This window comes from Hylobates moloch, unplaced genomic scaffold, assembly GCF_009828535.3.
Source record: "Hylobates moloch isolate HMO894 unplaced genomic scaffold, HMol_V3 SCAFFOLD_15, whole genome shotgun sequence".
Lineage (NCBI taxonomy): Eukaryota > Metazoa > Chordata > Mammalia > Primates > Hylobatidae > Hylobates > Hylobates moloch.
The window spans coordinates 9,504,920-9,518,077 of record NW_026652290.1 but is presented as its reverse complement, the minus strand read 5'-3'; the positions used below and the strand labels follow the sequence as shown (position 1 = coordinate 9,518,077).

Genomic DNA, 13,158 nt, shown 5'->3' with positions numbered 1-13,158 from the left:
ATTAAAACCTGGGAGTCTCGCACACCTTTTCTTAGTAAATTTGGCAATGAGAGTGCCTTTTGCAGTGGTGGTTTGCGGCTGCAGGAGTGTTTGTAGCACATGTGAGAAAGTCACATATCTGATTCTCCCTTAATTCTCAGAAAACCGATCCCCCTGAAGTTTCCCCTTTTCACAAATGAGGAAATAGAGGATCACAGCATAAATTGCTCTGAAGCACACAGCTTGAATTCAAACCCATTTGAACCTATAATTCTGATTCTCACCTCTCACCCTACACTGTCCTGAAACTACATATCATGCCAAGCCAGCGAGAAATGAAATGCTCATCTAGAACCAAACTGGGCCAAGGATCATTTAAGGCAGTGGCTTTCAAACTGCAAGGTGAAAAACATTTAGTAGGTTCTGACTAGCAACTTTCTTGAAGAATAGAAGACAAACCCAACTTCATCATGTTTAAGAACAAATTCTGGCCCCCAAATTTATTTCGTTTCATATAAATACTTCTATGCATGTGTTTCTTGTTGTGAAGATACAGTCCAGAAAAGTTAGAAAGCTATGGATTTAAAGATTGGCTCCCTCTAGATCTGGGGTTTGGTTTCTCAGATTTGAAAAGAATACTAGCCATGAACGGTCTGAGAAACGAATGTTCTGAGAAAGGTGGCACTGAACAGGTGCCCCTGGAGCAAAGGCCTCGAGCCTTCTGTGGGAGAGGGATGCAGCTTCACCCCCAGCAGCAGCAGCAGGCACCCAGGCTGTGTGCGACCACATGGGGGGAATCGCTAACACAACTTCACCTCGGCCTTTCCTCGCAGTACTTCACTGAGGTGCTGACAACAGAGAATTTTCATTTTTGATAGTCTGTATCAAATTAGGAGTCACCTATTTTCACTGCCATATTCCATAACTCATACCCCTAACTGACAAAACAAAACTTGAAAGCCCTGATGCTGACCACTTTATTTTTTTTTAATTTATCTATTTTTGTTTGTTTTTTGAGACAGAGTCTCATTCTGTCACCCAGGCTGGAGTGCAGTTGCGCAATTTCGGCTCACTGCAACCTCCATCTCCCAGGTTCAGGTGAGTCTCTCTGCCTCGGCCTCCTGAGTAGCTGGGATTATAGGTGCGATTATAGTAGGTGGGATTATAGTAGAGATGGGGTCTCACTATGTGAAACCGGGTGTGGTGGTGGGTGCCTGTAATCCCAGTTACTCGGGAGGCTGAGACAGGAGAATCGATTGAACCTGGACAGAGGTTGCAGTGAGCTGAGATCACACCACTGAGTGACAGAGCAAAACTCCATCTTAAAAAAAAAAAAAAAACAAACTCCAATCCACTGCCATTATAAGCAACACTGTAATGAACATTATTCGGCCATGTCTCCTTGGATTCATACAGGAGTCTGTTCAGGGCATACAGTTGGAAGTGGAATTGCTGAGTTGTCATATATACATATGTTCCACTTTACAGCAACACAAAAATGAACTAAGACACCATCCAATGAACACCAAGGGTTTATCTCCCATTACAGGATCTCAGAAGTGTTTGTGTGAATAGACTAGCACAATAGTTCTAGTAGATGTGCAGAACAGACTGAAACTGCTGGGTCCAACCTCTTTACTTTACAAAAGCAAAGGCTGAGTCCCAGAGAGTATGGAGGTGAGGAGCTAACTTATGGACCCCCTGCAAATGGGGAGGGAGGGATTAGGTGTGGGTTTCCTGCAATCTGGTCTCCATTATTCCAGGGGCCACTTCCTTTGTTTCAGTGAGTAAGACATTCCAGTATGTGCTGCAAACAGTGCAAGCTTCAAGGTGCATGGGAGGTCTTGGAGCCTCCAGCTTCAGGAAAGCAATGAGAATTCTGAAAACTTGCCCCATAATTAGTTCTCCCCAAAAAACTTAATTCACCTGCCTATAATATAGTCCAAACAATCAGTCCCAACTCCATTCCAAAAAAATTTTAGTTGAGCATTTGCAGTGTGCTCCAGCGCCAAGTGCACAGGCTAACACATACATGAACACATAGAAACACATCACGTGCAGTACCGATGCCTGAACTTCGGCTTACGCAAGCTTGATTCCTAACTCAGCCTCTCACTGGCTGTATGATTTTGGACAATTTGTTTGACATTCGAGCCTCGAATTCCTCATCTAAAAATTGTGGATAAAATTTGTACTTACCATAGAGGTTTTTGAAAAGTAAATGAGTTAATACATTGAGGTGCCCAAAAGAGTCCTTAGCCCATATGTATTTAGAAAAGATTTAGGGTACTTACTTAGTGCTAGTGCTGGGTGAAATAAAGACAAGGCCCTGGCCTTCAGGAGTGTGTACATTTATCCGAATGTCAAATAAAAATCTCAGAAATGGGTGTGGTTTCCAGTCAGAGGGAGTGGTAGGTAAACACGCCAATCTAGAGGACATGGAAGAGATAAGAGGCCCCTCACCTCGAGGGGCTCTTTGAAGGGCCAAGAAACACACTCAGGAAACAATCCTAAGCAAGGTCATACCCTCAGCACTGGGTCCAGGCTGGGTCCCAAGGCTTCAGCAAACACTTATTTTGGGAATGATACAGTCTCATTAGATGAACCAGGTCCCTAGAGGCACTTAGGGAGCTGAGCCTCAAGGACACACATGTGCTGGAAATAGCACAGGCACGTGGCATTAACAAGCCCTGACCCACACCCTGCCCCTACTCCCCTCCCAACAACGCCCCTGTAGATGCCTCACCAGCGACCTGCCAGCTTCCTGGAGATCTCGTCTCCCTTAGATTCTTGGACACTGTGCCTCCTGGTTCTTCCTCTGCCCTGGCAGCTGCCCGTTGGGCTCTCTCTCCTGTCCTCTAGACGTGAGTACCTACCCCCCACCCACCACCCCTCATGGGCCTCACAAGTACCTCATCTCTAAAATGGAGGCACCTATTATGAGGATTAAATAAAAGCTCTGATACAACTTTGTTCTGTCTGCTTCTCTGGGATGTTGCCATTCCCAGGCAGCTGGGCTCAACAGCCGGGCCCCACCCTTGAATCCTCTTTTTGCCCACCCACCACCCACCAGGGCCATGTCTTGTGCTCTACCAGCCAGGCCTCACTCCCCCTCCACTCTGCCTATACTGCCAATGACGTAACATTACCAAGACACCCCTCAAAACCTTGCATTTACTCCCCAATGCTACTGCAGAGACTAAATGTTTTAGGCTTGCATTCAAGGCCTTCAGTGACCTAGCCCTAATCCACTGGACTTTTCCAACTTGAATCTGAACCATGATCCTTTTTCCTCTACCTGATTAAATCACTTGCTGGGTGGTGCACCATAAAACAAAGATTCTGGGCCCGGTGCAGTAGCCCACACCTGTAATCCCAGCACTTTGGGAGGCCGAGGTGGGCGGATACGAGGTCAGGAGATCGAGACCATTCTGGCTAATGGAGATGGCGCCACTGCGCTCCAGCCTGGGTGACAGAGCGAGACTCCGTCTCAAAAAAAAGGATTCTGTATCCTAATAAGATGATTAAACAAAGCTCAATAGGTTCGTATTGCAGGACTTCTGAGCCTTTCCTTAATATGCACTGTGGCAGCGGGCGCAGTGGCTGTAATCCTGGCACTTTGGGAGGCTGAGGCGGGCGGATCACCTGAGGTCGGGAGTTCGAGACCAGCCTGACCAACATGGAGAAACCCCATCTCTACTAAAAATACAAAATTAGCCGGGCGTGGTGGCACATGCCTTTAATCCCAGCTACTCTGGAGGGTGAGACAGGAGAATCGCTTGAACCCAGGAGGCGGAGGCTGTGGTGAGCCAAGATCACATTATTGCCCTCCAGCCTGGGCAACAAGAGTGAAACTCTGTCTCAAAAAATATATATATATGCACTGTGGCTCTCCATACTTTCCCCAAGTCTATTTGGATTTCTAGTACTTTTTACATGGGGCTCAAGAAAAAAATCTAGGTCAATCTGCACTACACTGTCCCTCCCACATGCCTACACGGCGTCCGGCGTCCCAGTTACAGCATGCACAGGTGAGCCAGAGAGCGGCTCCCATGTCCTACAGTTGTGGCCACGTGAGGTACGTTTGTTGTAGTTCATCACCATCACTGCATGCAATCTCAGTGGTACCGTAAAATGCCAAACTGAGCCAAGCAGCCTTCCTCAGCACACAGGTGGAAAACAAATGGCCAACAGTGATGCCACAGTAGGGGTGACAAAGGCGCCCTCCCTTGACTGCCAGGACTGCCAGCTTTTCCCAAGCTTCCTGTCCATCCGTCACACAGCCTTCCATTCAATTCCCTGGATGCTTCCCTTAGCCAGGGTTGGTTTCTGAGGCTTTTGAGTTATTTGGGTCCCTGAGCAAAGCCAACTAAATCAACCCCGAATAGCGCAGCAGCCAGAGCCATCCCCCAGATGCAGTACCTGTCCCATCTGGAGTGGACCTCACAAAGGTGGGCAGCATCTTCACTGCTGCAGTGGGGTGAGTGGTGGCTCCAAGCCCTTTCTCCATCTCCTTGCGGAACCGCTTAGAGATCTCCAAGAGGGTCTCATCAGAGAGGCGCATGTGGTAGAGATACTGGTCAACCTGAAAAAGGAGGAAGACAAGAGCAGAGACCACTGGTTAAATAAATTATGGCATAGGTGTATGTCATGGAACACCACTCAGCCCTTCAAAAGAACAAAATCTGTTATGTACAGAAAGTTATTATTAAAGACCATTAGTAGGAACCGATTTGACAGGACTTTGTCTTAAAAAAAAAAAATTAAAATTATAAAAATAGACCTAATTTTTGGAGAACTGGTGCATACCTGAGGAAAGGCCTATTAGGACAGAGGAGAGTACTTTTCAGAATGGTTGAGTCGGAAGGCCTGTGACAACATCACTGGAGCCAGGGTTCATTACCCTCATATCTCTTGTTCTCCCAGCACCTGACACAGCCAGTCACATCAATCCCATTGCCCCTCACCCTAGGCCAGGTAGCCATTACCTTTTTCCTGGACTCCTACAATCCCCAGTTCCTCTTTTACCTCTTCCATACACTTTCCACACCCAGCCAGACTCCGCTGATCCCCGGCTTTCAGGGCTTTCCATTGGAACAAAGCTCAAAATCCTTTCAGGGCCCCACATGATTGGGCCTCTAGCCGCCTCCTAATCTTTTTACCTTTTTTTTTTTTTTTGACAGTGTATCGCTCCGGTTGTCCAGGCTGGAGTGCAGTGATGAGATCTCAGCCAGCCTCAGGTGATCCTCCCACCTCAGCCTCCTGAGTAGCTGGGACTTTCAGGCACGTGCCACCATGTCTGGCTAATTTTGTTGTTGTTGCTGTGTGTTGTTGTTGCTGTGTGTTTTTTGTTGTTGTTGTTGTTGTTGTTGTTTTGAGGCTGAGTCTCACCCTGTCGCCCAGGCTGGAGTAGAGTGGCGCAATCTCAGCTCACTGCAACCTCTGCCTCCCGGGTTCAAGCAATTCTAGTGCCTCAGCCTCCCTAGTAGCTGGGACTACAGCGGTGCACCACCACACCCAGCTAATTTTTGTATTTTAGCAGAGGCAGGGTTTCACCATGTTTTCTAGGCTGGTTCTCAAACTCCCGGACTCAAGCTATCCCCCAACCTTGGCCTCTCAAAGTGCTGGGATTAAAGGAGAGCCACTGCACCTGGCCCCACCTCCTAATCTTATGGTAAGGTCTGCACTCTTTGTGTAGATTCTCTCCCTGGTTCAGTTCCCCAACTTCCCCAACTTGCCCATCCCTGCCTTAGCTCTCACGCACACAGGCCCTCCAGGTATATGCCCTGCCAATCTGCTACCACTCCTTCAGGCCTCTCTCCGTAGAGGCCTCTTCTCCTCCTCCAGATCACAACAGTCAGGCCTCCCTGTTATTCTAAGAACTTGAGCTTTTCCCTTCACAACACTTTCCACAATTTGGAACTAAATATTTATTAGGGTCCAAATCATAAGCACCAAAGGCTAGAAGAACAATGTCTACTTGTTCACCTTTGCATACCTGGAGGCTGGCACAGTGCCTGGCACAATGGAGAGGCTCTATGTAAATGATAATGCAGCCTCCGTGCTCATGTGGAGGCAACTCTCCCTAGTTCTTTCACTGATCCTGTTTCCCACATAAATTCACACGAACTTTTCCCAGACTTAATACCAGGAGAATGAGAAGCATCAGATAACTCTCAATTGTTTTTTGGTTTTTTTTTTTAATCTTTTATTTATTATTTTTGAGACAGTCTTGCTATATTGCCCAGCTTGTTTCCAACTCCTGGAATCTACCTCAGCCTCCAGGGCTGTGGGACACTAGCCCCCCACCCTCCATCCCACAAGCTGGGTCTCTGACCTCTAGTTCCTACAATATCTGGGAGCCAAGGTGCTCCTGAGGAGGGCTGGGCCTCCCCCACAAGGACATTTGAGGCTCCCTAGGAGGAAAAAGGGTGCAGCTTCAGCCTGACACTAGACAAGCCCCCTTTCTTTTCAGTGAAGTGTAAGACAAGTCTCTAGCCACCTCCAGTGACCCTAGTTCAAGGGTAACTGTGACCACCCCGGAGGCTTCCCACTCCAGATCCAATGACACATTACCTGGCCCAGGAATGCTACGTCACAACTTTCACATCTCAGGGCTAATGTACAAAGTCTGGGGCTACCCAGACCAGAAGCCAATGCGAGGCCACATCCAGGAAAAGCCTGAGATGCCCTCATGGGCAACTGTAATAATGGCAAGCCCTCACGTGGCTCCTGCTTTGTGCCAGATCCTATTCTCCGGGTTTGCTCCCATTGGTTCATTTCATCCTTAGAACAGCCCTCTGAGGTAGGAAGTGCCAGCACCTCTATTCTACAGAGAGGGCAAGTCACACAGACATGAGGGGCCATGTTTGGCTTGATAGAGAAGCCTGGCTGGTCTGTGCTCTTGTCCACTCTACTAGATGACTGCCCCCGCCTGCCTGGATACAGCAGGGTCTATACAGGTCAAACAGAATTGCAGGGAATGCAGGCTGGCCAGATCCATTAAAAGGCCATCTTCTATTCCAGTCACCTCCCAATGCAGACATGAACGGCACACAGTGGAGAGTGAGGCCCACAGAGGTGACTGAGCAGGTCTGGGGCAGCAGACATGTCTCTGAACATTGTCATGAGGGTGACACCTGACAAAGACACTCCCACCTCACTACTTTCCCAAAGAGAAGAGAGGCCCAGAAGCTTCACTGATGCCCCCGCCTCCACCCCACCTCCACTCTCTATAAGGCTTCAGGTGTTTGCAAAGGGCACAGGAATTCCTGCACTGAGGAACTGAGCCTGTTCCACCTCATTAAATGGTCCTATCATCATGTCCAGAAGCATGAGGTTATGCACACAAAAGAGCAAATTCTACAGCAGCCAATCCTCGTTTATCTTCGATGTTTAAACTGCTTCAAGACTTGTTGGAAATCCAGTCAGACACTTCTCATCCTCAACCCTTGAAGAATCGAGTTAAAACAGTCACCCTTTATCCACGTTGCCTTTTGCCCCATAGATAAGCATCTTCCACATGTTCAGTGACAGATGAAAACAGTAGTGGGGTGATAGTTACAGCGGCTAAGCATTCCTCAAGCATTTCTCACCTGTCAGGCACATCCGGCTTTCCTGATCTGTTCTCTGTTGTCTTTGTAAAACTTCTGCACCTCTGTTTTATAGATCACTTGGGTAATGAGGGGCAGAGACAGGATTCCACAGAGGTCTGACTGGCCCCATTGCCAGGCTGTCAGGACAGCCACCCTCACCTGTCCTGATGGATGGGCACTCCCTGCCTGCCCTGTGGTTTCTTGGATGACCCCGGGACCTTACTTTCCTCTCCATCACATAAGGAGACTAAGAGAGAGGACGTGAAACAGCTATGGATATGAAACAGTGAAAAATGTCCAGGCCAGAAGCTTGGCCCAAACTTTCCCTCTTTCACATCGGAGCTTTTTGAACTCTCAAAACTTGAGAATAGATGGCACCAGGGCATGACGATGTGTCCACTCAGCTTATTAGGGCCACTCAGGAAGGGATAATTAATAATTAATCACTTAATGCCACAGTTTCCTAAACACACCAGTGGAGCCCACCCAGCCCTGGTGGGCAGTGCTGTGTTGGTGGGCACTGCTGTGTTGGTAGCCAAAGGAAGCGGAAGTCAGAAACAAGAAGCAGCCACCATACAAAGATGATTTTCCTGGATTGAGAAGGAGATGAATGCAATTTTCAGAATCTTGCCAACTTTCACCCACCGTGCCATCAGTGGGAGGGAGCACCAGGCCCAAAGTCAAGGGAGAAAGCCAAGCAGGTGACAGCAGATGTACACACAGCAGTGGGACTGCAGCTGAAAAGTATTCACCCTTAGAAAGAAAGGCCCTTAGGGTAACTAGTTCAAAAATCCCACTAAACATAGTATTCAAGTTTATCTAGTTTGTCTCTCTCCACCCAATTGATAGTCATGTGGCCTAGGTTTGAATACTTCCAAGCCCGAGAGGCTCACTATTTCTCTAAATTCCATTATTGAACAGCTCTACTTGTTTCAAAGAGTTTCCTCAATCAAAGATAAATCTGCTTTCTGATACTTCTGCCTAATCTCCATTCTGTCACTTGTGATAAGAGTTTCCAAACTTGCTGCACATCAGAATCACATGAGGAGCTTTTAAAAAAACAGTAAGAATTCCAAGGATCCATTCCAGACTAACCAAATGACACCTCTAGGGCTGGGGCTCAAACACCTTCCCCTCTCCTCTGGCAGGTTTCCAATATGCCAATAACGTGATCGTGGTTGGCCGTGTTCTGATCGACACTGCATACCACTTTTCTGCCTGGGATATTTGAGAGTGGGTGGTTAAGATATTAGGCCAGGTGTGACCCTGTGAAGTAATCCTGTGTGGATCCAGCCTGCTGAGAGTTGGGAAGACAAACTCTGCATGTGTTGTTAAGACATGTAAGTTTCTGGATACTATCAAAGCAGACTCAATCAGGTCAACCCTTGATTTGTGGCTGGTGGTGGTGAAGGGAGTGCTCTGGCATCAGAAACAACAGTATGCAAATCCTAGTGGTAGCATTCGTACAGGTGTGCGACATTAGAGGACTCTTCATCTGAACCCCAGCTTCCTCGCTGCAAAACAGGATGAATAGCCCCACGTGACAGAGTCATTAGCATAACTGTGGGGACAAAAGAGTTCTCTATCACCCCCCCTTTCCTTCCACCCCTTCTTTCTTCTAAGGCTTCTCTCCACCCAGGGGCACTTTCAGGCAATCACAGACATTTCTCAACCCTCCTTAGTCACAACGCAGGGCTGTTTCCCCAAACTGTTCCTTCTCTTTGTGTGATGGGCGTGGATGAGGCTGTTTCTCTTTAAATCTCTATCTGGGAGAGGAGGAAAGGAGGAGGGGGCATTCCAGGCTGGGGAATCAGAGGCAGGCCAGAGCAAAGCCTGGCTGAGGAACAGGTTACCTTCCCGTCTGCCTGCCAAGCTGCCAGCCCAGGAAGTGAGGGTGTGTTAGACAGAAAGAGATAGCACTGTTAGTTGATATCTCTTCAGCAAGGGTTAGATTAGAGCTTCCTCACTGCATAATTTTGGTCAGTTTCAGTTTTTCCCATAACATACCAGTCTGACATGCCCACTTCCTCTACAGAATTGAGGTTGGTGTCAGGGGAAGCCCTAAAGACAAATTAACCCCATACTCTCTAGGAAATAAGATAATACCCAAAATGGGAAGCCATTAACACCCATCCCCTTAAGTACCTGCATTTTCCTCCAGACCAGCACTTTAAAAAGGAGAGGAAATTGTGTCACTGTCACAAAGCAACAAATGGAGAGAACAAAAGGGGACACTCATGGAGGCTCCACTTCGAAGTATGCAGTGTGCAGGGTGGGCCATACACAGTCCTGGCCAGGTATGGGGAAGCCCAGGAAGGAAAAGCCTGGAGGTGAGTGTAAGAAAGGGATCTCAGAGAAACCAAGGCCCATTGGGGAGCAGCCTCGACCCAGGTCACACATTTGAAACTAGAATCTGGATCACCCAGATGAATGTCAACCCTTCTGGTCCAGAAGCGCCCATCTCATTCTGCAGGCCCAATGCAACTGAAAGACTGGTGCCACTGCCTGGATCCTGAGCCCACCCCATCTGGTCCCTGTGGGAACCTGGCCTTGATCAAATTATTTACATCCAGAAGACAGCAATATTCCAATTTTGACAGTTTTCATATGAAGTACTACAGATCCTACCTTGAGTAAGGTACTCAAGGGGTTTAAAAGGGAAGTGTAGAGGAAACGAAACCTTAAATTTCAATGTCTGAGTCTGTAAGATCCATATCATTCAATCCCTGAATCCTGACTACTGCTGCAACCCCAGCATCTTCCATGTTATGGCATTTATGGAACAGTTATTATATACAAAGCACTAGTGTACAGAAACATAATTTTATAAGAAATTAATTCTGGAAATGAATAGTGGTGGTAGTTGCACAGCAATGTGAATAATACACTTAATGCCACTAAATTGTACACTTAAAATGGTTAAAATGGTAAATTTTGTGATTAATATTTTATTACAATTTTTAAAAATTTTAAGAAATCAATAGCCCTGCTCTCTAGGACTTTATATCAAAGAAGCTGGCTCATATTATAGACCAATGAGTGTCTCTAGAATGCGTGGAGAGATGAATCTTGTCTAATAAGAATGTTGGGCACAATACAAGGCAGCTCATGGGAAGTGTCACAGATTTAAGTGGCCTGAGAGACTGGCAATCAAAGGGGATACTTTTGGAGCTCAGCCATCTCAGCAGATAAATGCTCACCTAGAGACAGCAGTGTGAAAAGGCTCAGGAGGTGTGGGCAAGCCCCCCAAGACCCTAGGAAATTACCAATTCCAGGAACAGAAAGCTCCTCACCTTCACAACCTTACATTAGCTCCCCATGAAATGCTTCATAGGTTTAATTCTATCATTTTTAATCAAGGGCTCACAGGAAAGACTATAAAGACCACCGCACTATGTAAAGCTGCTGTGTCTTTCACTAATGCTTCCCTAGCCATTCAGCCCCCAGTAGGGTTTAGTGTCAGGAGAAAGTCTGGCTGCCCAGACACACTGTGCTACCTGTTATAGGCGGATGGGATGAAAACGACTGACTCAAAGAGAACTAACTATCCTTTTTGCCTTGACTGTCAGGAAGCTTGGAGCTCCGTCAAGTTTGTTTAACTTTTTTTTTTTTTTTTTTTTTTTTTGAGACGGAGTCTCCCTCTGTCACCCAGGCTGGAGTGCAGTGGCGCGATCTCAGCTCACTGCAAGCTCCGCCTCCCGGGTTCACGCCATTCTCCTGCCTCAGCCTCTCCGAGTAGCTAGGACTACAGGCGCCTGCCACCATGCCTGGCTAATTTTTTTTTGTATTTTTAGTAGAGACGGGGTTTCACCATGGTCTCGATCTCCTGACCTGGTGATCCGCCCGCCTCAGCCTCCCAAAGTGCTGGGATTACAAGCGTGAGCCACCGCGCCCGGCCTAAGTTTGTTTAACTTTAGAGACAGAGTCTTGCTCTGTTGCCCAGGCTGGATTGCAGTGACATAATCATGGTTCACTGCAGCCTCAAACTCCTAGGCTGCAGCCTTAAACTCCTGGGCTCGTGATCCTTCCACTGCAGCCTCCCAAGTAGCCAAGACTATAGGTACGCACCCTCATACCCAGCTGATTTTTTTAATTTTATTTTTTCTGTAGAGACAGAGTCTCACTGTGTTGTCCAGACTGGTCTCAAACTCCTAGCCTTAAGCAATCCTTCCATCTTGGCCTCCCAAAGTGCTGGGATCACAAGCATGAGCCACCACACCTGGCCTGTCAAGTTTTTCAGTAATCATCTCGCCAGTCTGATGACTCTTGTTCTAGAAATCTTTTTATGAAAGCTGAACCAAATCACCAAATCCTTTTAGTAAGCAAGCAGAAAATACATAATACATGAATAAGCAAATATTCATCACTTGTGTCTGCAGGGCACACCCTCCTGGTAGAGGGCTGAATTCAAGTAATCAAATAGGATAAGAAAGTTACTCCACATGCATAGAAGCATCAAAGCAAAGGATGCAGGATGCCTGTGGCACAGCTGAACTTTGTCTCTCCAGTCTTGTGATATTTCTAATTGATTATCTAGAACCGTCTCTCCAGGCGCCCTAGATGACCACGCTAAAAATCCTACCTTTTAGTTTCTAGACCCTAGAAGACCAACTGATTGAACTTCACCTTTCTTAACATGCATGTTCTTGTCCTGAAGATACAATCAGGTCATCTATATATTAGGTCAACACTCCTATTTGGCCCCTTTGACAGAAACTTAGAAAGGACCGTACCTTCTGGAAGTCAGGGACCTTATTATGACTACTTTTGTCTGCTTTAAATCAACCACAGTCAAAACAGGGTGGTGGGATGGGCACAGTAGCTCACACCAGTAATCCTAATACTTTGGGAGGCTGAGGAGGGAGGATCATTTGAAGCCAGGAGGTCAAAGCTGTAGTGAGCCATGATCACACTGCTGCACTCAGCCTGGGCAACAGTGCAAGACCCTGTCTCTTAAAAACAAACAAACAAGCCAGAGTGGTGCAAGAGATAGTATACAGCAACAAGAATGCACCACCTACCACCACATGCAACCACATAGGTGAATCTCAAAATACAGTAAACCACTGGGTGAAAAATGCCAGACACAAAAGGCGTCTTTTATATCCTGTATGAGTCTATTTATATCAAGTACAAAAACAGACCTATGCTGTTAGTCAGGACGGTGATTACACTTGATGGTGGTGGTGGGTAGGAGAACATGGATGGGGCTGGTTCAGGTAATCATCTGTTACTGGATCTGGATGGTGGTTACCTGCTGCTTTCAGTTTCCCATGTGCATTATACTTCAATTCAAAAGACGCTGGGGGAAAAAAGGCAGGTGGCACTGACTTGGCCCAAGTTTACCCACTATACACGGTCAAGGAGCCAAAGAAGATTAAAGAGGTCAAAAGAGGCCAAACAAAGAGAGATCCATCATTTAAATCTGGCCACACAAAGCCTTCCAGTGACTCTGTGCTGACACATGCTTGTAACTTAATTTCAAAAGAATTTCATATTTTTGCATTATTCCTTTGCCAGTGTTTTACCACAAATCTCTGACAAGGAAACCAAGGCTTGGAGAAGCCTCCCCAAATCACAGGCC

The 13,158-nt window shown here is 47.0% G+C and overlaps 1 protein-coding gene across 2 annotated transcripts in view; it reads right to left on the bottom strand.

Moving 5' to 3' along the window:
• The window catches only part of HK2 (hexokinase 2), a 58,904-nt gene that overhangs the window by 33,366 nt on the left and 12,380 nt on the right, over positions 1-13,158 (bottom strand). For both annotated transcript variants that reach the window (XM_032177065.2, XM_058428341.1), the window contains exon 2: positions 4,402-4,564. In XM_032177065.2, the coding sequence (XP_032032956.1) occupies positions 4,402-4,564 (163 nt within the window). The remainder of the gene's footprint in view (positions 1-4,401; positions 4,565-13,158) is intronic.